The sequence below is a fragment of the Camellia sinensis genome, chromosome 6 (assembly GCF_055761805.1).
Source record: "Camellia sinensis isolate YWXY chromosome 6, ASM5576180v1, whole genome shotgun sequence".
In the NCBI taxonomy this organism is placed as follows: Eukaryota; Viridiplantae; Streptophyta; class Magnoliopsida; order Ericales; family Theaceae; genus Camellia; species Camellia sinensis.
Window position 1 is genome coordinate 29,112,124 of NC_138966.1, and position 26,264 is coordinate 29,138,387.

Here is a 26,264-nt window from a genome sequence, read left to right on the forward strand (position 1 = left end):
TCACTTCGCTGATTGTTAACATGATTAAGAAATTGAAGTTGGTAACCCAAACACGGAGGTCCTATTTGGTAACGTTTAGGTTAGTGTCAGATGATGGATCTGAAATCATTTAACAGTTGATGGCTTAGTTTATGCTAGTGTCAGGTGCTACACAATTAGCAACCAAATTCCACAATTTTGGGCTCCAGTGGATAGGTTAGCTAATTTTTGAACCCTCTTTCTTTTCCCTCTCTTCTCGGTTTTGCTAAAAAATTTAGGGCACTTGCCAAAAATATATAAGATCCAGAAAAGAAGTCCAAACACCAAAATGGTTCAACATTGCAGAATAGTATATTTCAATTATAATCAAAAAGTAATTTCAAAATAATTAACCTCTCGAGCTTGCCGAGGCCTCGGTTCCCTATAACAAGGCAACTAAGAGGAATATTATCAATTGCTTCACATATCTTCTCCCAAGCATCTCCCCAGTAGATCTTCAAAAGCACCATAATCTGTTCACAAATGCAACACAAATTCAGTTTATTTCGATGTAGAACTTCAAAAAACAATTAGAGAAATTTCGAAGTCAATGGTTTAAACTTTAAAGGGACGAAGATTGCACCTCTTTTTGCCTAGCAGCAGAATTAGCAATGTCTTGGAAAGTGCCTGAGCATTGTGGACTAGAATCAAAGACAGTAAAGGAGAGGAACAAAAAGCTTAGAAAAATAAATGATTGTCAAACGAGTTCATGTTTGTACCTCATTCCGTGTAATGTGATGGCCAGTCACATTACCACAGTATTTCAAAACAAAATACTAGCATTTTGCCTTTGATTTCAAGACTTAAGAGTGCTATTGATATATTTCATGCATAAGTAATTTTGCACGCACAAATTAAGTTCATATAACATTCAAGATTCAATGGAATATTTATTACTCCAATTCTCAGCAACCAAACAGAGAAAAGAACCCCACATTGACTATTTGCTTCATTTTCTCAGCAAAAAAAAAAAAAACCTTTATGCAATTTCTAGGGAAACAAACAAAAAAATGGAGTGAAACCCTTGAAGATTTTCTGCAAGAAGTTGTTAGCTTTTCATATTAACTCTTGAACATAGAACAGTTTAAAAGAGATTAAAAAAATACACCCAATCGAAGAATGAACAAAAAAAGTAGATACTGTCGCCGTCAGGGCATGTGAGAATTCCTGCTGGTTCAACTTTCGCAGAAAGTTTCATCAAGCTTCCAGCAGATTTTATGATTGCAGTGCCTTAGCTCTTTTAGCAAAAAGAAAGTTTTCAACTATAAACTAGCACATAGAAATCCATCCTTAATTCTTCTTATACTCCTAGTAGTTATTATATCATCAAAGGCAGTTCCATCTAATCACTTAAACTTTGACTATTACTTATGACTTGTAATACTTAATTGCTCATTATATCTTCTTAGCATTTTCTACCACATTATCATACAGAAATTGAACAGAAAATTGTCTAAAAGTAGATATCCAGGTACAAATTCATCCACCTATTTCTCCATCCAGATGCAATATAAAATTTAACAAATAGGAATAATATATATGTTTATCTTTTGACATCTAACATAGTTTTTAGTGCAAATTGCAAAAATTGACAGAAACTAATTACCATGTTTGTCCTGAACAAAAGTAAGGCAATTTATCAATGATGACAAACTAATTACCATGTTGGTATCAAATTCGCTGCTATGAACAACCAATAATGTGCTATTCTTGTAGAATTAATATTTACTTAAATTTATTTATTTGGTCAAAACTCTTTTGTTGTTTGGCATTATATGAGTCATTTTGATTTTTCATGCTTTAATAGTGTTGTGATTTCTATCTTTCTAAAAAAAAATATCACATTTTAATCCAAAATATAAAGCTTCAATACCCTAAATCTTTAGAAAGATAGAAATCACAACACTATTAATGCATGAAAAATCAAAAAGACTCATATACTGCCGAACACCAGAAGAGTTCTGAACAAATAAATAAATTTAAGTAAATATTAATTCTACAAGAATAGCACATTATTTTTTACAATACAGAATACTTAATTCCTCTCTTCAAATATTAACAAATCACAATAATAAAAAAACAAAGAATACCACTGTATCAAATATAGACTATCAAAGATTTAAAAACAGTACTTAGGCATAAAATCACACTTGTATTGCTCCTACCTTTACTGTGATATGACTTGATCAATTCCAGTTTCATGTCAGAACATCAATCTTCTATATATAAACATTTAAAGGGTAAATTTCAACACTGCATTTTGTTAGAACAGTGAACTTATATTATACCCATTAGTCACTCTTCTTATACTCTGGTACAACCAGAGTAAACAAAGAAGAAAAGTGGCTAAGAAAGAAGCAAATTAGGAATCTTACATGGGGCTTGCTTGAGACCAACTGCAGTCAAATTTTTGCTAAAATCAAGTCTGCTACCAGTTCAATTTTATTTATGTGTTCTTTGTTTTTGTAGACAATAGTATTCTTTTAGTTTCAAATTTTATAGACATGGAGTGCAGTGGTGATCCATGAATATCATTTTTGTCTAGTTATCAACTGGTTCCACAATATATATGGGCTTAAAATTACCATATCATTCATTTCACAGATCTTATGGCGAGGGAAGCTTGTACAGTAAGTAGTAAATGTACTATTGAACGAAGACGTACAGTAAACTTGTTCAGCAAACTAATATAATCTTGTCATATTACTAAACAGAAAGCTACTAATTAGTTTGAATCTACACCAATATTTTCAATAATCATACCTACCAACAAAGCATTTTAACAGTCACATTTCAAAGAAGTAAAGTTGCAAATCAAAACACAGACCCAAATCAGAAATTCAATTAATTATAATCATTTAAACATCTTACCTCTTTTAGTGCCGGCATTCCATTAAACGGTTGGTATGTCGCAATTCCATTAATACTCAAACCCCCACTTCCTCCTCTTCCAAGTATAGAAATTTCCTGCCCCCCACCCCACCCCTGGAACACAAATTGATTCAAATATGTAGAAAATATTGGCCCAATCACCTGATTAACAGTGTCTTTAAGTCTCACATTGGTATTCTTAAGCACACTAGATGTTGCCGCAACTCGTGCCCTTCTTCCTTGGATCAAAGCTGAAGCCTAACTAGAGAGCATATCATACTGAGTCTGCAGTTGCCTAAGCTGTCTCTGCAATTCCAAAGCCTCAGCTTTGTATGTTAAAGTAGCATCCTTAGTTAAAGTTAATCCATCAATAGCAGAAGCAAAGACTAGCAATATATCATCATCACTTGCTTCAAAAGTACCAATATAGAAATATCATAAACAAAATTGCAAAATTTTTTGAACTCTTCATATCAAAGGAAATTTAGAGGCACTAGAACTATAAAGCACGGATACTTCAAGTAGGAAGACGTATCCGTATCGTATCCGTATCAGATACCGATACTCCTTAGATACTTATGGATACGTATCAGATACTTATTAAAAGTATCGGATACTTCTTAATTAATTTTTCATTAATTTTGAAGTATCGGATACTTTAGTTTTGAAGTATAAGATACTCCAAGTCACATATTATCGGATACTTCGTAATTAATTTTGAAGTGTCAAATACTCCAAGTCACATATTACTCCTTTTACGAAATTAAAATTGTATTATTTCTTGCATAACATCCTAATATAATATAATTGCGATGATAAATAGAATATTTTTACAATACTTTGCTTAGTTTTTTTATAAAAATAACATAGTAAGCGAAAGTAACAGAATTTATCAAATTGACATATCTTCATTGTATCATACATGTCCCCTATAACTACATAGAAGTAAGGATTAATAAGATAATATAACAATAGTAAAATTAAATATCAATAAATAAATAAGCAAATAAACTTGCATAGAATATTTTTGCCTAGTGCAAAAAGAAAAAGCATAGGGTCAAGTTGTGAATTGTTTTGATATTATAATATCAACATATTAGACTTACTATTGAAATGAAACATTTGCAAGACCTATTGAAAATTTAAAAACTAAACTAGATACTGCCTTAAATTAATACCTAATTCTTAAAGATTAGTATTTTGCATCATAAAGTTACTGTGATTTCTCAACATTCTTGAGCTTCTTGAGCTTATGTGTAACTCACTACTAATAATTTTTTTATTTTTTATTTTTTACAAACGTATCCTAACCGTATCCATATCCTACTTTTTTAGGTTTTGCTGTATCGCCATATCCGTATCGTATCGTATCCGTATCTCTTATCCGTATCCGTGCTTTCTAGCACTAGAATGTTTGAGTGATAAAAAAAATCCTATGCTTAAGATATAATCTTAATTAAGATTCACATATTTAACAAATGATAGATTAAAACGCATATGATGAAGATCTCAATCCAAGCCAAATAAACTTTCAAGAATGTTAATTATTTTCTTAGGTTGTCATTAAAGAAAATGTAATAAGTTTCCATCCATAAGTAAATAGGTAATTTTACCTGAAAGAATCCTATGTATTACATTGAAGGTAAATTCATTGCTAACATCAAGTGGCTGCTAACAATCATTTGACGGCTATAATGAAGTTAGGAGCCAGTTCCTGGATCCTCCCCCACCCATGACACCCTCTTCCCCTACTCCCTTCTCTTACCAACCAAAGCCTATAATGAGGTTAGGAGCCAATTCCTGGTCTCTGGTACAACTACCAAGAGACATTGCCAGCATTCATTGTGTGCGCTAAGAGTCAAGTAAGTTAAAGTCAACTAAAACCTTAAAGAGCAATTGCAAGTTTACAATTGATGTAGAATGAGTGAGATACACTGGCTGAATTTGATTGGCATTTGTGGCTGAGAACACAAGGTTGTAGTGGCTGTTTGAGGGTTGTTATGGGCAATGTGATCAGTACCCATGAACAGTGACCTTGTGCCCATTTGTGCTACATGCACAGAACAGAAGAGAGACAAAGTGTAGGATCCACATGTGGGCCCACTTTTCGTGTCTCTTCTATGAAAAAATTTTGTGCATTTATCCTTTCTCCATTGTGCCTTTGTGATCTTTTGTAAGTTAGGGTACTAGGGTTGAGGAACTATGATGCTTAAAAGTTGAATCAAGGACAAAAAAAATATGGTTTGGGAGATGTATTGAACAACTATTGAGCGGTGATCAGCTTTTGTATTAATAGGTAGCCAGATTCTTGTGTCTAAGAAATTAAGAGTGATGTTGTTAACATTCCACATTTAGCCTCTCACACTCCCCTTGTGAAAGGCTAAAAGACAAAAATTGAAGTGTGAGAAGTTTAAAGTAGAGTGAATATCAATTCTCAAAAATTATCCTCAAGCCATATGGACAAATCTACATTCTCTCAAGCAATTCTAGACATGTTGCACATATCCTATAAAGAATGAACTTACTACATCTAGTTGCTCTAGATTACGTGCCACATAACTAAGTATGTGATGATGTCCAAAAAAATGTCTACAGCAGACCAAGAGGGCTAATGGAATGACCACAAAAAAATGACAATTATTGTTAGGTCTTAATATTAATGGCACACATGGAATGCCCTTCAAAAGCAATACCTATATGCAAATAACATTGTGAAACTTATTAAAGAAAAAAAAAAATAGAAGCAATGAGAAGAAAAAAATGGATTTAACAATAAAGCAAATGCAGGGAGTGAAGGATACGTTGTCAGCATATAAATCAGGCATCATCATAACCCATTAAAACAATATAGGATGTGCCTATAATAATCAAGATAAGGCACAGGCATTTATTTTCAATCACAAAAAGGAGGAAAATAAGCATATTGACCGCCCAAAGAGCCTTTCAATTGTTTGAAACTACTTCTCTGATGACAAAAGTGTTTCTCTCACGCTGATAAGACTAGTAACATAAGATTTAAGTGATTCATAGTAACATAAGATTTAAGTGATTCAAAATCTTGCTTCACGCGACAAAACTCCTGTTCATTTGCTGCTGCTTGTTGCCTCTGTCTAGATGGGGGAGGGGGTGGGAGTAATTTTGTAGTGTGAACCGTGATCTATAGTTAGTTAGTATCTAAAAACATTCCTTCATTACTTCGTAGTACAAGTTCTGTCCAACGATAAGATAAGCACATATGCATATGCATATGCTACCAACTGGGTGCACGCAAAAATCTACTATTTCGATTCCCAAGTGTCTTCATTTGTCATATATTGGTGCCTCCAAAGTGTTCATATTACCTATGTTGGTCATGTATGATAGTTTCAGTAAGTTTTAGCTGGATACTGAAAATAAGAACTGAGATAAGTACTTAAATATTATAGATATGTGATTTGTGACTTAAGCTCATTTAACATATCTAAGGTTCAAATCTCCTAGTGTCACAATTCTACAGACAATTCTACAAACATAGCATCTACTAAGAATTTAAGCACTTACTATAAGTCTATAACACAGTTACACACAAACAAAGCCTAGTGTTGAGTTCCTAGTCTCACTTGAGTGACAAATTCTTATTCCAATTATGGATAACTCCTTTTTCTTGGTTTCTTGCTAGTTGATTTATGGGTTGTTGAGATAAGATCACACCTTATCCCATGTTATCTTCTAGACAGTACTGCTGCTGCTGCCTGCTTACTGAAGCTTGCTGTCTGCTGTGGCTGTTTGCCTGCTGTTGCTTGCCATTTTGCTGGTGCTTAATGATCTGATGTTGCCTGCTGTCTAGGAGGCTGTGGTGGTTATTTTACAGTCTGAATTTTTATTTACTAGTATAGTTGTGATAGGCTCTAGTGGTTAATTTTTGTAATCCCAGAACCTAATTTTGGATTTCTATGTGGAATGTGCATGACCTTAATTATGGTAGTACACCTTGTTTTTGAGTTATATTTTGGATATTGTTTTGTGGTCCAGTAGCTTCTAGGTCTATCCTAATGTGTAGCTCAGTATTGATCTTGTTCCTGCCCCTCATCTGCTCTTGTGCTCATGTGGTGTTTGAACAGGTTGTTTTGCCTTGTGCTTTTGGTTTTGTTGGTGGCTGTGTCTTTGTATAGTTGGTTAGCTCCTAAGGCATGCCTCTTGTATCTTGTATATATTTGTCTTTTATTTTATGACTTATTCACCAAAAATAAAAATAAAAAGACAATCGACCTCCTAGCATATAGCGATGCTAAATAAATATTAACGCAAATAATAAGGCCCAGATCAAATAACAAGAATCGAATCTACAAAAGGGATTTAGAAAGATCAGAATGCTTCCATAAATTAACCTCCTTGACTACCATATAAAAGTGAAACCTTATTTTGAGGCATGTAATTCTTTTTATCAAGGCTTCAATCAAGAGTTCGAAAACTTAAAAAATTTATGAAGAGATCAAGTATGCCATATCTGGAAAAAGTCGCTAAAATAAACCAGCAAGTTTTGTTATCATTTTATTTTGTGCATGATAAATATTAGAAAATCTGTAAAACAAACTTTACCGTTTGGAGATCATGACTCCCTGAAGAGCTCTCAACAAGATTGGGACATGCATGAACATCATCAACGATGGGCCTTTCAAACCAGGGAATCATCAAATGTGTTCCTTCAGGATAAACCCAGACACATTTTATGTTAGTACAAGCACAAAATGACCCTGGTTGTCAGAATGAATTTAGATAGAATGCAAGTAAACAGAGATACTGATTTTATATCACTGAATAAGTAACCCAAAAAATAAAATACATGCAAAAAAATGAAAACAGTTACTAGGATTAATGAAAAAAGGGTCTCATACTGACTTAATATTGTCCCCATCAATCTGAAATGAATCAGGCTTCAATCCAAGTTTCATAAACTTCATTTTAAATAATAAAGATCTGTTTTCACCTCTAAGATCTCAATACCCAACTTCAACCAACTCACCACTTCCACTACCACGGCCGCAAATCGAAACTTAAGAACAAAATTGAACAATAAAACATGTTTTCAAAATTGAACAAAATCAAAACTTAGCTAATTTATGACTTCAAGAAGAAAGAAAGTAAATGAACAATAAAGCATTTGCATGGAAGAACTATATAGTTTCAAGGAATGCTAATCTAGTCCCAAAGAAGTAAGAAATTTAACTAGATCAAGAGGAATAACTAGTTTGCCTATTTTGCCTTACTAGGATTATCAACAAAATTGGAATTGATGACAAACGTGGTTGATGTTAAGCACTTGAAATCAGCTTCAATAACATTAAAGGCCTAGTCAATTTGTTCTGAAAAAATTAAATCAATTTGTCTTAAGAGTAATATCATTGAACACCTTGTGTACAGTCCTATCTTATTGGTTTTATTTTTTTTCCCCACTAAATCGATAGGAGGGGAAAAGAAAAGGCTAAGTTGCATCAAATGGTGAGATGCGAATTCAAGCATTACTCACACTAAATTAGCAGCTTGTCTACCAAACCAACCCTCTTTGGTCTCAATAATATGACACTGGTCCCTTTTAGGTATCAGTTCCAATAATAAGACAAATTGCCTCTACTTTAGAACACCATTTCAGTGAATGGTCTCAGCAATTAAAGCACTAACACAACACAAATAGCTTCAAACAAATGCACACACAAGTAATAAAATTCATAGCTGCTTTAAACTATATGAACTAAAAGATAGAGATAAAGGAGTCACAAAGCATAAAATGAATTCCTGAGCTAACCCATTAAGTTGAAACAAAAAAAAGGAATATACCTCAACTCCTTTATAGTTGAACCCTCACCAAGTTTCACTGTATCAGCTGAAACTTTAGGAGGTGAAGGTAGCCAATCATCCTCTTCCTTATCTTCATAATCAACAACCTTTATGAATTTCTCGTTCTTATCTACCTTCTCAACCTAAATTCAAATTAATACCAACACTCAAATCAATTTCAAACAAAGACTCACATTCTAAGTTGCTATATCATTCAAATTCAATAAAATCTGCAAAAAGTAGAGAGCTTTACAGCTGTGTACAAAAGCTTCTTTCGTCTAGGGGAGAAGGCTGGGGATGAATCTGAACAATCATCTGCAAATTTCAAAAATACAAATGTCTGAGACATACATACATACATATATACATATATATATATATATATATATAGAGAGAGAGAGAGAGAGAGAGAGGATAGACCGTCGAGGCAGACAACATCGAAGGGCTGAAAACGGTGGTAATCGAAGAGAGGTTCGAGTTGTTCTTCAGTTGATTCGGCCTGTAAAACAGAGAAATCAAAAATCAAGTTTAGAAACCCCAGAAAAAAAAAACAAAACAAAACAAAACAAAACAAAAACAGTACTTGGAAGATTAGGGGGCTAGAACTTGAAGTTTCGCACCATTAGGGTAGAAGAAATTTGTTGGCTACATATTTTGTAAAAGCTAGTTACAGTTCGACACGTGGCAGAGTAAGGGTAATAAAGGAAGGTTATTCAAGCCTTTAATCCTGATCGTACACGTGGCAATAAATATTGGTCCTCACATGATCAGAGTAACACTAGATCAATAACGGGATAACGGTTACTCATATTCAAATTCAAGTACAAGAGGGAAGCTCAACTGCCAGTGATGGCGTAATGGAGCTATTTGTAAGGAAGCATGATCAGCGATCATGGAGGAGCAGTTCGACGGTTCGAAGTGCAGTTCGAAGGTCATCACTGATGAGTACAAATAGCAGGGCAGCCCCAGAAAAAAGGGACGGACTCAGATCATACAAATCAGTCATTTACTTCATATATTTTCTTTTCCAGTCTTTTACATTTCCAGTCTTTAAATACCTGTTCTTTAAATACCTGCACTTTAAATACTCGCACTGCACTTCGATTCATAGGAGTAGCTTCAAGTAGATTCAAGTAGATTGCTGTTGTAAACCTCTCCGAGGCTGAGTTCGGACCATTGTAAGTGTTCATTTTTATGAAATACTTCAATTGTTCTTCATATTACTGTTATTTCTCTTAATTTCTCCTAAGTCAAGCCACCAGTAAAAGTCCTCTTCATTGAGGCTGAAAAGAACTAAAACACAATCGTCTGATAATTGGTTGGCAATTATAATTTCTGTAAGGACTGATTGATCCTTGCTGGCACGCTCACATTCACAAAAATACCCTTCGAGAAGCCAAAAAGCCAACAAAATTGGGGCCAAAGTCGCAGTAATCGTCGAGGGAGAAGCAGAGGTCGGAGTTGGGATCATGTAGGGTTTGAAGTGGTTCTGATTGAAGAGTTGTTGGGAGGGTTTGAGAGTGCTGGGGTAGCGCAGTGATTGGAGTAGGAGTGGGTCGAGGTTGAGAAGGAGGGTAGCGCAGTGATTGGGGGTAGCACAGTGTGTAACAGGTAACCCTTCTTCATGAGACGATTCAGAGAGATGAGCTCCCTTCGAACCCTTCTCCCTTTTAATGAAACCTCCTAGGTTCATTTTGATTAGAAGCCAAAGACTTGGATTGTGCATTTTGATTGATTGACAGCATGCCTTGTGCCTGCGTTTTGAGAGAGAGAGAGAGAGAGAGAGAGGGAGAGGAGAAGGAAAACGGATAGACAAAATGTCGGAAAAAATTTCTAACATTTTTTTTTTTTGGTGATTAGCGTTCCAAATTTCATTTTTGCGCTTTGTTGGTTTTATCATACAATTCATGGTATATATTGTGCAACGTAAAAAGACAATATTTGTAACGACAGGCAATGTGTGCGTCGTAAAAAGTTCAATACTTTTAATGGCGAGTATTGTGTGCGCACTTTTCACGGCTGGCATATGTGCGTCGTGTATAATTGATGTATTAACGGCACATCATATGCACGTCGTACAAAATTTTATTGTTTACGACATGCACTGCAAGCCGTAAAAAAATCATCTTTATTACCATTCACGGCCTACACAATAGGCACGTCGTGGTTGGAAAAGTATTTACGACGTGCAAAAAAAGCAAGTTGTAAAAGTGAGAAACTACAGCGTGCATATATTGTATGCCATTGATGTGGTGTCGTAAAAAGTCAGTTTTGTTGTAGTGTGTTATATTTTTATTCATCAGAGTTAATATTACAAAAGATATCACATGCATTACACTTTCATAAATATTCATCTTCAAACCATAGCATGTAACTCTAGTTTAGAATAACAAAATAAATGCCCTAAGAGCTTACGTCTTTCCAAGTAATCACTTGGTTACAACAAAATAGAGAGTCAGAAGCTCTTTGCAATTAAAGCCCTTGGCTTAAAAGAAGACATATAAACACAAAAAATGAAATCACAAAAGTAGAGCCTTTAGCCTCTAAGCCTCCCAAGCTATGTCCTTGAAGGTGGCATATCACATGTACTTGAAAATAGTTTCACAAGTAGGGTGAGTGTAGACACCCCATTTTTGACCGTCCTCAAGACTTGGACGTCACCGCTTGAACACTCGGTGATCATCCATGTTCGTGTTTGTTTTGAGTTCCTAGATGTCTTGGCTACGCGCCTTGCCTCAAGATCTCTCGACTTGTTTGTTCTGTGCTTGGTTTTACACCAAGGACTTGTTTGTTTTTGCACTTAAGGGTAGAGAGTAGCTTGATAGCTACCCCTGATACCCATCGGCCATGGCTTGAGGCCACCGGTTGTGTTTTGAGGCTACCGGCCATTAGTGAAATATACCATTGGTCGGTCGGCACTTAGTGTGGTCGGCCGACCATCTGTTTGGCCGATGGCCTCTTTTTCTAGCCGGTGCCATATTTTTGCCTTTTTCAGGCATGGTGCAAGCCAGCTGTGCTAGTTGGAATGCACGGACCCTTCTCCCCATGCACGAGTATGGCTGTTTTACCCCTTTTGCACCTTTTTGGTCTAACTTCTTGAGGAAGCTTAGACCTTTGTCTTAGCTTCCTCAAGAAGCTTGGACACCTGTCCCAGCTTCCTAAGGAAGCCTTGGCCCCTTTACCTTGGCTTCTTTAGGAAGCCTTGACCCTTTTGTTGGCTTCCCTTGGAAGTTTTGCCTTTTCCATTGTCTATATAAGAAGACCTTCCCTCTCCTTTGTAGGCGTTGAGCAAAAAACCAGAGCTTACATATATATTCTGATATATATCACCTTCTCTCTCTACATCTTCCTCTCTCTCCCCTTTTGTGTGTGTTAGAGGCCCCAAAAGTGTGTTTTGACCTTAGTTTTGCACTAAGTCACCTACTATTACACCATACTTCGACTTTGGAGGCTTTGAAAGTTTGTTCTTGAGGTTTTGGGGTGGTTTTGATCAGAAGAAAGGGGGGTAACACTTTTGCTTTAGATTTCCCAATCTTGCAGTAGTCTTTAACCTATCTTGCTTACTGATTTAGACTTCGTGTATAACTAAAAAAAAGTCTTGTATTTGCATGCTTAAGATACTTCATTAAGGTTGTTTTGGTGTTGGGGGTCGACCTCCCCCTCTAAGGCCTTGTTTGGCCCTTTTTGTGCCTCCATTGTTAAGCTTTGGTTACTTTGATGTATTGGCCTTCTCACCACTGAAATCCAATGGATTTTCAGTGGTAAAGAAGGGGGTTTGAAGTCTTGCATAGGGGAGGGACACCCCTCTCCCTTTGTTTCTCTTTTGTTTGCATTTTTGGCTCATAAGTGTAGCATGCATGATTAGTTGTCTTTGGCTCCATTTCAGGGGTTTTTGGGTGTCATTAGGTCATAATATGCCTCTGTTTTTGTTCGGATTAATGGCCCCTCTCATGCTTAATACACTTGCTTTGTATTTCCCTATTTTGCCTAAAAATGCATCTTGCCATTAGACCATCATGCTTGCACATTTTTGCCTAACTTTGTGAAACTTTTAGTCATATTTTGCCATGCTTGAGGTCTGTTGGGTGTTGATTTGGTCATGCATTTTATGCTTTATATAACCCCTTTGCATTATGGCATGTTGGCATCGGGTGTGTGAGTCATTAGCATGCACTATCTTGGCTATTTTAGTGATTTGGAATCACTTATTACGTCATTTCAGTCCACGTTTTATGCTTGCATGTTTGCATTTTGTTATCCTTTCAATGCTTTGGAGAGACATGATCCTATGCTCCATGTATGGCCTTTTATGCATGCCTCTTGTTTTGTGCCTCTTAGCTGCCATATCAGGGGGTTTTGGGACTTATTTTGGTGCATTAAAACTTTGTTTTTGGTTGTATAGCTCATACCATGCTTGCTTGGGGTAGGTGTTGAGTAATGCTCCCATTTGTGGCCTTGAATGCCTTTCATTTTGCATCTATTCCCTAGCATGATTTGGCATCATCATTCACATGTTTTTTTCAAAAGTTAACATGAGTGTTTAATGTCCATGCTTACCACCTTTGAGTGTTCTTGAGAGTAGCCTTCTATGCTTGGGTTTTTGGCTCATTGGTGTGCATGTTTGCATGAGCACTTATCCACCATTTTTGGCACTTTTGGCCACTGTTTATGGCAAGGCTGAGGTCTGTCCTTTATGGTTTAAGTCCACCATTACATGTTTGTCATATGTTTGTTGCATATTTGGCTCATTATGTGTTGCCACATGCTATTCCCATTGCATATTTGTCCATGTTTACTACATTGCATGTTGCATGCTTTAGTACATTACACATTGGCATGTTTAGTTTGCATTGCATTTGGCATGCCTTGCTTACTTAGCTTCATGTTGCATATTTGATCCATGTTGCATATGTGAGGTACACTGCATACTTGCATTACATTTTGCTTGGTTTGGGGTGTCAAACCAAGCATGAGAATTGAGGAGTGTTCGTACTTAAAGTGACGAAACACGTCTCAATCCTCGGTCGTCGATGCCCTTGATCTCAACATGATAGGGTGTTAGCATTCATTTGTTTGTTGCATGCATTTACATTAAGTTGCAAACTTGGTACCTTTGGCCATCATGCATCGAAATGCGTGACTGGTGGCCCAAGTACCAAGAGCCACACTCCCTTGAGTCCTTAGCATGATAGGGAGAGTGGCCATGCACACATTTGCTTGAAAATTTCATGCCATACACTGCTTGCCCTCTGCTGCTGTCAATTGCAGGATTCTACAGGAAGCAATGGCCGACCGGCCATCAGTGCCCAGCCGATGACACCATCTTTGGCCGATAACCTTATTCCCATGGTCGGTGGCCTTTTGCTCTGGCCGGTGGCACTCCACGGCACTCAAAAGAAAGCTCAAAGCAGTTCTGGAGACTTTCATAATTTTCAGAGGGGTGAGGTAGTGTAAACAGAGGCAACAGTGGCATGGTACGGGTTTTCGGGCAAGGCGGATCGAGCATGTATCATTCACGCATCCCGAGACAGGGCTGCGGCCACCTTTCTTTTGCATTTCATTTGTTAATTAATTAGAAGTTCTGTAATAATTAATTTAGTAGTATTCATTTGGTTGTGTAATATTTATTCGGACCCTCCGAGCGAGGACAATTGTGTAATAAGTGTGGGTGAGTGTGTGTATGTCTTCCAACCCCACGTCTTTCTTCCATTTTATTTACCTACTTTCAATGGTTAGTATTAGGGCATATTTAAATTAGCATACCTTATGCTATGCATGCGTGTATTCATACATTTGTCTTGCATGCACCGGGCTCGGCGCATCATGCTAACTGCATTGTATTTCAATCCCAAATTGAATACATGTTATCTGTTGCATTTCATATGCCATGTTTAGAATAGTCGAGCCTGTCTAGATTGCATCTTTGCATGTGTTACATTAGTCATTTTTAACACAAACCAGGATTATGCATATGATTACTAACTAGTTTCTGTTTTGGCTTGGAGTACTAGGTAAGCTTTTTATGCTTTAGCATGCCACATGTGTGTGAATGTTGCCATGATAGCATAATTACCATGAGGCTAGTTGTTTATGTGATGTAACTGCCTGAATGCCTGTGGGTGGAGGTTGGGTTATTTGAATTGGAACAATGCATTAAATGCGAGTTTTAAGCCCACTTGGAAGTGGCAAAACCATATTTTCTAAGGCCCACTTGAGGGTGGCAAAATTCATGTCTTAGCCTACTTGCGGGTAGCACCATCAAACCATTTTCAAACAAACAAACATGTAATGTTTTATTCCAATTTAGGCGATCCAGTCTATACTTGTTTGCTGTGCGCATAACATAGTAAATCTAGGCTAATAACCTGAATAAGAACATATAATGTTTTCAAAACAAGATATCATGGTTAGTAGAGGCCGATCTTTGATCGGGCGAGAGGGGGTGCTCATAGCTGACCTTCCCCAACCATACCCAAGTTCCCGAGCCGAGGCAACTTTAGTGATGACGGACACGTGGCCTTAGGCAACGAGTCAGGGTTTCCTAAATTTCCCAAAAAATAAAATATTTAGGTGAAGACTCTGTATCTTGCAAAGCAGTCCATGTTTGGCACTTCTTTTCTAAAAAATCTGTTTTTCTCAAAACGATTTGCCAGATTTGGACTCTTTGGTTCAAATTAAGAACCGTGACAATTTAAAAGTCCTGAACTGTAGTAGACCCACAAATGAACAGAACGGGACTCATCCTCTAGGGGCGTTCGGGGACGTCTACAATTTCTGGCGACTCCGCTGGGAAGTGTTTGGAGAACTTGACTCGAACTCATGATATCTTGTTTTGACTACACTTATGTGTTTCTTTGCATTGTATGTGCATTGGTGCGCCTAGGACACCATGTTTGCCATCTGTTGTTCCTGAACGGTTTGCCGGAGGCTTGTCTTGTCAATGCATGACCATAAGGCTGACTGGTTGCGGGCTCTGCCAGTATGGGAACACAAACCCCGATTTTTACCGGGGTACCCTTTTTGACCATTCAACCTAGTGCATATCGAAATCTGTAGTGACCATTCCAAACTAGGACATGTTGCTTACCCGATGTTAGGTTGTTTGAAACCACTGCATGCGTAGCGAAACCCTAGCTCCTGACAAAATAGGACAGGGAAACCCTACCCCAACATAGGGGTGTTTTGGCTCCCACTTATCTGCTATGTGCTTTAGAGTGTGTCTCTACAGGAATGCGTGTATCAGTTTGCAAGTTTGGGCATCAGGCCTGCAGGCGCCAGTTCAGTGTTTGAGAATCAGTTATTTGCGGGTATCAGGTTCAATTTTGGGAACAGTGATTCGGGGACAATAATCAGTATTGAGGAACAGTGTATTCAGCTTATCAACCGTGTGTTGTAATACCCGACCGTGTGTTGTAATACCCGACTGTGTGTTGTGTGTATTTATTTTACGCTGTTATGCTGCCCGTTTGTCTGGTTATTTATTTCTTTATTGCTTTATTTATCTTCTTGCTAGGTAGTTTAGCACGATTGCTTCCGACCCAGTAGATATTCCCCAAGCACTCTAGACTAGAGGTCGCCGGCTCCATCGATCTAAGGTTCTGGTAGACGGACAACCAGTGTTTTACTCCTTACCCCCGGTTGTCAGCCGGAGTTCAAGAAGACGCAGTGTATCGACACCAGGATTGCCAGATCAGTGGTCTGTGAACAGTCAGGTTGAAATTCCCGAGTCTACTACAGAGGCAGATACACCGGCGGTTCAGATAAACCAGGGTAGTATGTCAGGGATGGAAGATATGGTGCGCCAACTCTAGGAAAGCATGAAAGCCATGCAAGAGGACGTTGTTCGCCAAGCAGAATTTGCCAAACAGCAAGCCGTTGTTATGGCCCAACAGGTAGAGTTAATCACCAGGCTACAGCAGCAAGCCGGGGCATCTGCTTCGCACCAAGCTCCTCCCCCAGCAAGAGTCCCAATACCTGAGGAGACGGCAAACGTCCAGAATGCTCAAGAAGATACAGACATCCCAATGGGGCTAGCTCCGTCCCCGATTCTACCGCAACTATCCAAGGCACCCACGCCTATCAATGCACCGGATTCTCCCTTCGAGTTCGAAGTGGACCCCACAGCATTAAAACTGAGCAAGCTGGAAAAGATGTTTAAGAAATCCCAGGGAGTCAAGACCATTCCTGACATTGAAGATGGATATACCGACGTAGCTGTGACGCTGCCGGACAGATTCAAGATGCCGCATATCGACCGATTTGATGGATCCGGGGATCCCATGGTGCACCTGAGGTTGTTTTCGGATATCTTAAAGCAGATGGGCCTCCTATCTTTGTTCGGCCAGACCCTGTCGGGTGTGGCGGCCATCTGGTACGCCAAATTAGAAGATGACGTCAAGAGAGACTAGGATGAGATGGCTGAGGCCTTCATTGCACAATACTCATATAACACGCAAATCGAGATTACGACTTGTGACCTCGAGACAACAAGGCAGGAACCTAAGGAGAGCTTCTCAGAGTTCGTGACCAAATGGAGGGCCAAGGCCTTGATGATGACCCTAAGGCCCACAGATAAAGATTAGATTAGGATGATTGTGCGCAATCTCCAGCCTAAGTTGATGTAGAAAATGATCGTACTCCCCTTCCCTACCTTTTCAGATCTGCATGAGATGGGAGTACAGATTGAGGATGCCTTGAAGTAGGGCTTAATTGACAATGACTGGGAGCAACCCCAAAGAACTTTCAATCGCAACAACAATGCAGGCCCGAGCAGCGCTACAACTACAAGGGCCTCCGAAGTGAGCATGGTCACCACCACCCTCCCTCTAAGACCCATGGCAGCCACGCCATTCTCCGGTGCGTCCGGAAGCCATACACAAACAGCCAAATACCCACCCAAAAACCAAAGAACCTTCGCTCCATTGTATATGCCCCTGTCCAAAGCTCTGGGGGTTTTAATCAGAAAAGGGCACTTGAAGCCCCTAGAGCCGCGGCCATTACCGGAAAAACTTTCCCCTACCCACAACCCAGCCAAATATTGCGAATTTCACCAATAGCACGGTCATGACACCGACCAATGCTTCCGATTACGTCATGAGGTTCAAGATCTCATCGATAACGGGGTGATTTTGCCTCCCGAAAAACCTAATGTTACAACAAACCCTCTCCCACCACACAACCAAGCTCCACCTCCCAAAAGAATCAATTTTATCCAGACTGGGGTCGTGTCTTACGATCCTAGCATATATATCACTCTTTCCCACCTACCTAAGCCGGAGGTGTTCCTTTCTGACTGTACTAACTTGTGCATGTTGGACATCTCCAAAACCCAACCTGAACCAACGGTGGTGACTGTCGAAGACAGAACAGGGAAAGTTTCAGAGGAGAATGGGATTGTTGAGCCAGAATCTGAGGAATCTGGGAGTTCTGCTGAGGAAACCAATAATCTGAGTGATTATATTCTATCAGCAGGTCAGGTTCGGCCCGTTCTAGGATTGCCGGAGAGTGCAGAGCTGTGTATGATCCGAGGGGATGGATTTGAGCAGGGGACAGATAATTTGACAGCTATGGAAGAGGACCTTGCCAACCTCCAGTTTTTCAATGACCAAGATCCAGGGGACACAACAATCAACTGGTTTGATTATGAGGAATCAGCGGAGGCTACCGGGTGGTTGGATGATCAACCAGATATTGTAGAAGAGTTCCAACCAGAACAAGGCCCGGCAGGGGCGAGAATGTCAGTGACGGCCGGAAGGGCCGAAGAGCAGAGTACGTCGCCGGAGAGCATCGGTGTCGAGAATTTCGCTCAGGATCAGAGCATTTTGAATACAGGAGTTATTGAACAGTCAGCTGTACTGACACAATTGGAACAGGAAAGGTTTGAGGATTCTGAGAGAATCAGGAAAGCTAAAGCCCATGAGGGGACTGAAACTGCTATGTACACAGAAACAGAGAATGCTGCGAGCATACAGATGAAGGGTACTGCGAGTACGAGAGCAGTCATACCAGAGCCGGACCGGTGTCTGTCGGCTGCCGATGGAATGTGGCGGGAAGACGATGATTTAGTTCTTGCCCACACGGATGAGGATTAGGGGAATAACTAACCAGATGGTACCTGGTACATCGGCGAAGTCGATCATATGACTAGAAGTGGACTGTATTTCAAGCCCCTACACCTAGATTAGCTAGAGGCATCTGGGAAAGATAAGGAGACGGAGAAACAGAAAGAAAAGCAACTCGAAGATGAGGCCGTCCTGAGACAGTTGAAAACGATACAAGCAGACATCTCCATCTGGGGGCTGCTTATGACTTCTCGAGTACATAGACAGGCCGTCCTTTCAGCCATGGACAAGGCCAAACTCTCGATAGACACCACGCCCGAGCAGCTGGTGGGCTTAGTTTTTTTGGGAGGAGCTACCCCGATGTTAACTTTCTCCGAGAAGGAATTGCCACCTGAGGGTGCAAATCACAACAAGCCACTCTACATCTTTGTGGAGTGTAGAAACAAATGGATACCTGTGGTACTTGTCGACATAGGATCCGCCATCAATGTGTGTCCAGTAAGAACTGCATATGCAATCGATTTAAAGACCGCGGACTTCGTGCCAACTACCCAGGTGATTCGGGCGTATGACAACACGAGCAGAGAAGTAATGAGAACAGTGAAAATTCAGACCAAGGTTGGGCCGAGGCAGCATAAAATTGCCTTTCACGTCTTAGAGGTTCCTGCAACTTTCAACCTGCTTTTGGGCCTACCGTGGCTGCATCAGGTGAAGGCAGTGTCATCCACCTTGCATCAGATGGTGAAATACCCCCATGGGAAGGGAGTGGCCATTGTTTTTGGGAATTCGTCGATCCATCCACCACCAGAAGTATCCACGCCAGTTTTGGAAATTGAGCACGGTATGGACGATGTGTTCATGTCAGGTTTTACCTTAGTTGAGGCTCGGGTTGTGCGGAACATCATGGTGGCTAATGGGGGGGTGTATGTCAGTGCTCAGTCAGTATACCTCATGAATAAGCTCCAACACATCCCCGGGATGGGATTGGGAAAGAGTGGCCGGAAGGACGTCGCAGCATTGGCCGAAGTGCCACACAACCCACATACCTTTGGCTTAGGTTATCTACCCACCAAAGAGGATTGGATAAGAAAAGGTAAGGAGATGGCAAGGAGAGCCAGAGCGAAACAGATGGGAAAGCCTTTTGAGTTGATGCACCGGCCTATCCAGGGTACCCTAAACGGACGTTTCGTTCGGGAGGGGGAGGACTTTCCATTTTGTGGCTTCCCAGAGCCATGGTTGAACGCAGAGAGGAAGCGCGTGCCGGGGTTTGAGATCTTCTTCGACCTGAAGTTATCCGGGGATGACGTTGCCGAAGAGCAGACGGACCCATTAGCTGAGGCTGAGCAGGGCAGGAAAGTAGAGTCTGAGGACTTTGAAATTGAAATGGGGGTAACGCTGGCTTGTCTACTTTCAGATCCTCTGATCAAACAGAAGTGCTTAGGAGATAACTTCTCGGTGTCCATGATCGGGAATGAAACGGCTGCGGGCCTACCAGCAAGCATTTTGGATGCATCCATCGCACCCTCTCTCATTTGGCAGTACGAAGAAGGATTTTTGTCAAGCAGCACCGGGTCGGGTAATGAGCCGGAGTTTGATTCCACCGAGTCTTGTGAGTCGGAATCAGGTTCCAGCTTGACTGAGTCTGAGTCCGGTATTCCTGGGGGTGATAACCAAGATGCCACAGTCCTGTCCAGGTCGTCTTTTTCTTTCTCTTTTGAGTCTGTTGTAACAGAAGAATCGGACGGTTTGGAAGTACTTAATGAGAATGATGTGGATATGGTTTCTGAGTACTTTTCTGTGCCTTTGATTTATTGCTTGAATTAGGACTTTCAAAATTTTGACAAAAACGATGAGGAAGAAATTCCTCCGATTTTGTAACGATTAATTGATCAAGAGCAGGAAAGGTTTGTTAAACCTTTAGTTGATGAAATCACTACTGTGAATGTCGGTACTGAGAAGGACCCGCGGCTGGTCCAGATCGGGTCTACGTTGTCTTCAGAGGAACGCGAGTGCTTAGTCGCTTTATTAAAAGATTTCAAAGATGTTTTCGCGTGGTCCTACGAAGACATGCCTGGAATCGATCCTGAGATTGTACAACACCGGATCCCTCTTGACCCCGACGCCCGACCCATCAAGCAAAAACTCAGAAGGATCCGCCCCGACTAGGCCATCAAGATTAAGGAAGAGGTCACCAAGCAAATCGACGCAGGTTTCCTGCTGGTGTCCGAATATCTGATTGGTTGGCTAATATCGTTCCAGTGCTGAAGAAGGATGGCAGGATCAGGGTATGCGTGGATTTGAGGGACTTGAACAGAGCCAGTCCGAAGGACGACTTTCTCTTGCCCCATATTGATGAGTTGGTAGACTTCACAGCGGGGTATGCTTGGCTTTCGTTCATAGATGGCTTCTCAGGCTATAATTAGATAGTGATGGCACCTGAAGACAGGGAAAAGACTGCATTCACCACCCCGTGGGGGACATACTGCTACAGAGTAATGCCGTTTGGGTTAAAGAATGCTGGAGCTACATATCAACGGGCTGCGACCACAATATTGCATGACATGATCCACAAAGAGGTTGAGGTGCACGTGGACGACATGATCGTCAAATCCAAAGAAAGAAAGGGCCACTACACCGCCTTGCAAAAGTTCTTTCAAAGGATCAGAGAATTTCGGTTGCGGCTGAATCCTCAGAAGTGTACGTTTGGTGTTACAGCAGGAAATATGCTGGGGTTTCTGATTACACAGAGAGGTATCGAAGTCGACCCTTCCAAAATTAAGGCCATCTTAGAAATGCTACCACCAAGGACTGAAAAGGAGGTGCGAGGCTTTCTGGGTAAAGTGCAATTCATAAGACGGTTTATCTCGAAATTAACCTTGACTTGTGAACCATTTTTTGGCCTCCTGAAGAAAGGAAAGAAATTCCAGTGAGACGGCTGATGCCAAGCTACTTTTGAACAGATCAAGGAATACTTACAGAACCCACATGTGCTATCACCGCTTGAGCCGGGGAAGTCGTTGATTCTGTATCTTTCAGTAACTGAAGCTACAATGGGTTGTATGCTCGCGCAAGAATCAGAGGACAAAGTGGAAAGAGCCATCTACTATCTGAGCAAGAAGATGCAAGAGTATAAGACTCGTTACACGCCATTGGAGAAAGCTTGCCTAGCTTTGGTATGGGCTACCAGGAAGCTGCGGCACTACCTGTTAGCTCACTCTGTAATGTTGGTTTCACGACTGGATCCCATCAAATATCTTTTCGAGAAACCGGCACTTACGGGTAGGCTGGCTCATTGGTTGCTGTTACTTTCCGAATTCGATCTGAAATGTGTGACGCACAAGTCAGTCAAGGGAAGAGCAGTGGCGGAATTTTTAGCTGATCATCCAGTGGAAGGGGGTGAAGCAGTCGAGTACTTATTCCCAGATGAGACCATTTTACATATCGAAGATGAAACTTGGATGATGTTCTTTGACGGTGCGTCAAACCAGTACGGGTATGGGATAGGGGTGTTGCTAATAGCACCCGACAATTCCCGTATCCCTTTAGCCTTCAAACTTCGATTCAAAGTCTCAAACAATGAAGCAGAATATGAGGCGTGCATTGCCGGTTTAGAAGCAGCCCTGGAACTAGGGGCAAACCGGTTGGACGTCATCGGGGACTCGAACCTTGTTGTGTCTCAAGCAAAAGGAGATTGGAAAGTCAAAGAAGAAAAGATGATAATGTACCACCAGACCTTGGACTTGTTGATTCCTCGGTTTGAGAAGTTAAACTTTACTCATCTAGTAAGAGAGAACAATAGGTTCGCAGATTCACTAGCAACTCTATCTTCCATGATAGACATCCCGTTTGGAGTCCGGCTGCGTCTGATCATCATTGACCAAAAGTTTGCGCCGGCATATGAATCAATTGCTGCCATAGATGAGGTTCAGGACGAGAATCCCTGGTATTACAATATTTGGAATTTCTTGGAGAAAGAGGCGTATCCACCAGGGGGAATGCCAAGGATAAAAGAGCATCAGAAGAATGGCCGTTCAGTTCATCATTTGCGAAGGTAAATTATATAAAAGAGGTCATCTGGGAATGCATAAGCTGTGTGTTGAAGCTGAAGAATCAAAACGCCTGATGGAGGCCATCCATGGAAGGGAATGCGGTGCACATATGAACGGGGTAATGCTAGCCAGGAAGATCCTCAGACAGGGTTACTACTGGTCCACCATGGAGGAGGATTGTATCGGTTTTGTTTGGCGATGCCACAAATGTCAGATCCATGCAAACCGCATAAACATTCCGCCGTCGAAGCTGTACAATATGACTTTACCATGGCCATTTTCGGTTTGGGGAATTGATGTGATCAGAGCTGTTACTCCGAAAGGGACAAATGGGCATGAGTTCATCCTGGTTGCGATAGATTATTTCACAAAGTGGGTTGAGGCCCAATCTTATGCGGTGTTGAGGCGTCGCATGTTGCAAAGTTCATCAGAAACAACATCATCTGTCGCTACGGGGTCCCGAACGAGATCATTTCAGATAACGGTTCCCACTTCAAGAAGGAAGTGATTGACTTGTTAGAAAAATACAACGTGGCTTTTCATAAGTCATCCACATACCGGCCGCAAACCAATGGAGCGGTTGAGGCAGCCAACAAGAATATCAAACGCATACTGCAGAAGATGGTGGAAACCTAACGGGACTCGCCAAATAAGCTGCCGTTTGCTCTGTGGGGTTACCGGACTTCAATCAGAACTTCTACTGGGGCGACTCCGTATTCGTTGGTTTATAGGATAGAGGTCGTTCTATGCATTGAAATTGAGGTTCCATCTTTGAGAGTACTAGCTGAGTGTCAGATTGACAGCAGAGCAGATTTGAGGAACTCATGCTCTTTGATAAGAGAAGACTAAAAGCATTGTACCATGTTCAAGGTTATCATCATAGAATTGCCCGGGCTTTCAACAAGAAGGTTAAGTCCAGGAATTTGAAGGAAGGAGATCTGGTGCTCAAGGACAACCGAGCTCCCATCCACGATCCTAGGGGCAAGTTCAGACCCAATTGGACTGGTCCCTACATCATCAAGTTTATTTGGTCAGGTGGAGCTGTGGTTCTGATGGATCTAGATAGCCTAGAGTTTTCACAACCGATCAACATGGACAAGTTGAAGAAATATTACCCCTGAGAGGCTCGTTAGGCCGAAAACTCGAAAGGGCGACCTAGGCAAAAGTTAGAGCATGGAAAAATTTGAAATTATAAAAACTAAGCTCGCAAGGTTGAAAACCCGCAAAGGGCGGCCTTGGCAAAAGTTAGAGCGTAAAAGGAGAGTGAAAATACTCGAGTGAACCCAAGCCTGAACCACATAAGGCTTGATTCCCATCTTTGGGATAAGTAGGCAACTTCATCCTGAAGTTCAACCATAAACTTTTCCCCGATTAACTTAGTCCATTTGATTATCTCGGCCATCTTTGTTCATTCAACATTCAAGAGTTCGGTTATGATCTCCGGTGCAGTGCTTTTCAGGCTAGGGACAACTTTCCGTTGCCATGCAGTGTCGCGATACTATTCAAACTAGGGGCAACTTTCCAGTTGCTGGAATCCGATGTTGTGCATCTCAGTGACAGATTTCAGGCATGTCCAGTTCTGATCCATATCGAAAATGGTTTTGAAAAGTTTTAATAAAAGTTGACTTTGTTCAAATTAATCTTTTTACAACTAGGACCATTTTTGGACCAAAGCGGAAAATTTTCAGTACCCACAACCTTCAATTTCATTGATTTCAATACAGAGTTCTCCTGCTCTTACATGCAAATTGAAGTTGCTTTTTGTTATTACATTCATAAAGAAAACTTGAAAGTTCTAATAAAGCAATAAATCCAGGGTATAGATGAGTCAGGTGCTCCTGCGCCCCCTTCTAGAGCTGGTCGAAGCCTCTGATGCCAAGCTGGGCCCAATCTGCGCCTCTTCATTGAGCCAATCTATGCACTCGTCAGACAAAGTGCAACTGAAAGTAGGAGCGGGGGCCAGGAGCTCTCTAGTCCTCCACGCTGTGGCCTGCCGAGCAAGCTGCGCACCTCGGGCCAAGAATGCAGCTGGATACTCTATCCCCTCTGCCGGGCAAGTCTGATCATGGCCAAACTAGCGCTGGAACCAGAATGAGAAATAGAACACACAGTGAGTAGAGCCAATCAACTGAATCCCAGTCTGTCAGGACATGCTATAGCCCATTGTCGGTAGGTTAAGCCAAGGGCACCGCCAAGCAATACGGTCTGCGGACAAGCGACACATCTAATCGAACCACCATCCCTCATCAAGGGCATTGACTAGGCGTTGCCGGAAGAAGTAACCACGAGCTGAGTATGCTGGGCAAGAGTCCACAACTTGCAACTTGTCCATCAACCACACCTGGGAAGGGATTAAAAAATGAGATAATAAAGAATAGAGAGATTTACGACGAGAGAAAAGTGAGAAAAGGGCTTTGTGAGAAAAACCGAGCCTGAGGGCTGAGTGATGTGAGCAATACATATGTAAGATTGGGTGGGAAACATTACCTACAGTAGTAGTGGACTCCCTGCAAATCTGGTCGTCTCTCGGCGATAGAAGGCGTCTAAGCCCATCAATGTCTCAGCCAGAGTCATGGCAACGCGGCTCTTGCCCTCTTTCAAGCCTTGGGCAATCTCGATCAACCGGACGTTAAATCCTCCCAAGTCCGAGACAAACAGGAAATGAGATAACATGCACAAACAGAGGGCATGTCGCCGAAAGCCTTGCCAATGATGGTCACTACGGTCACCAACATCAGAAAACCGACAAATCAAACTCGGAATATCCAACATTCCATTACAAATCAAAGATCGAGCGTCGTGCATAGTAAGTCCACACATTCGCCCTAAGGCTTGGGCGTGGCCAAAGCGAAGCTGAGGCAAGATTTCCTCATCGCACTCAGATTCCATCAAAGCTTGAAAGTCTTCGAAGGTAGGACACACCTCTTGCCCGCCAAACCTAAAGACATGTGTTACCGGATTCCAAAACCTTGCCACGGCATGGAGAAACGGAAAGTGCAGCGGAGTGCGACTCAGCGTGAATAGTGCATTCATGCCGAAACCCCGGACGTTCAGCTTTTCTGAGCCGTCCAAGTTGGCAATCTAAGCTGTGAGATTTTGGGCAAGAAATTCTTCCATTTGGAGCAAATCAGTGTGGAATTAAGAAAAACTACGAAGCTGAAGTCTTTTGTAGGGGATAAGGTTGAGTGGAGGATAGATGTCAGCATTCTGCTGGTTTCTGCCATTTATGGCCGGCCGGCCGGCCAAGTATAGTGCCGACCGACCACAACTTTTGGCCGATTATCGAAGATGCTGGCCGATGGCCACTTTTTGAGGCTGATGGTTTTCCCCTGTGGCCGGTGGTATTCCTTCTTGCTCCCTGAGTTGTTTACGTGTTGAACATGCTGAGGATTTGCGGAATACCACCACTTCCAATGCCCTCCGATGATTACTTTTGCGGCGTCACGCCCAT

General features: G+C 41.1%; 1 protein-coding gene across 6 annotated transcripts; it reads right to left on the reverse strand.

Annotated features, from left to right (window-relative positions):
* Window positions 1-239: 239 nt before the first annotated feature.
* LOC114319700 (uncharacterized) lies at window positions 240-10,497 on the reverse strand. 6 transcript variants are annotated; one of them, XM_082873528.1, is made up of 9 exons: window positions 10,114-10,497; window positions 9,324-9,337; window positions 9,124-9,202; window positions 8,957-9,018; window positions 8,704-8,846; window positions 7,468-7,571; window positions 2,890-3,210; window positions 602-645; window positions 240-491 (listed from the first exon to the last, which is right to left on the reverse strand). In XM_082873528.1, exons 1-6 carry the CDS (start codon window positions 10,427-10,429, stop codon window positions 7,544-7,546), a joined length of 642 nt encoding a protein of 213 aa, XP_082729654.1. In that variant the 5' UTR covers window positions 10,430-10,497; the 3' UTR covers window positions 240-491; window positions 602-645; window positions 2,890-3,210; window positions 7,468-7,543. The 6 variants fall into 6 exon arrangements, with proteins under 6 accessions (XP_082729654.1, XP_082729655.1, XP_082729652.1 ...); XM_082873529.1 differs by having other exon boundaries at window positions 602-659; XM_082873526.1 differs by having other exon boundaries at window positions 2,890-3,215.
* Window positions 10,498-26,264: the final 15,767 nt, after the last annotated feature.

Excerpts from the sequence above, each read along its gene's own strand:
- LOC114319700 (XM_082873528.1), bottom strand. The coding sequence starts at position 10,429 with ATGCACAATCCAAGTCTTTGGCTTCTAATCAAAATGAACCTAGGAGGT. Across the intron at positions 9,019-9,123 it reads CGATGTTGTCTGCCTCGACG|ATGATTGTTCAGATTCATCC; the intron begins GTCTATCCTCTC and ends TGAAATTTGCAG. Across the intron at positions 7,572-8,703 it reads TCAACTATAAAGGAGTTGAG|GAACACATTTGATGATTCCC; the intron begins GTATATTCCTTT and ends TTTATCCTGAAG.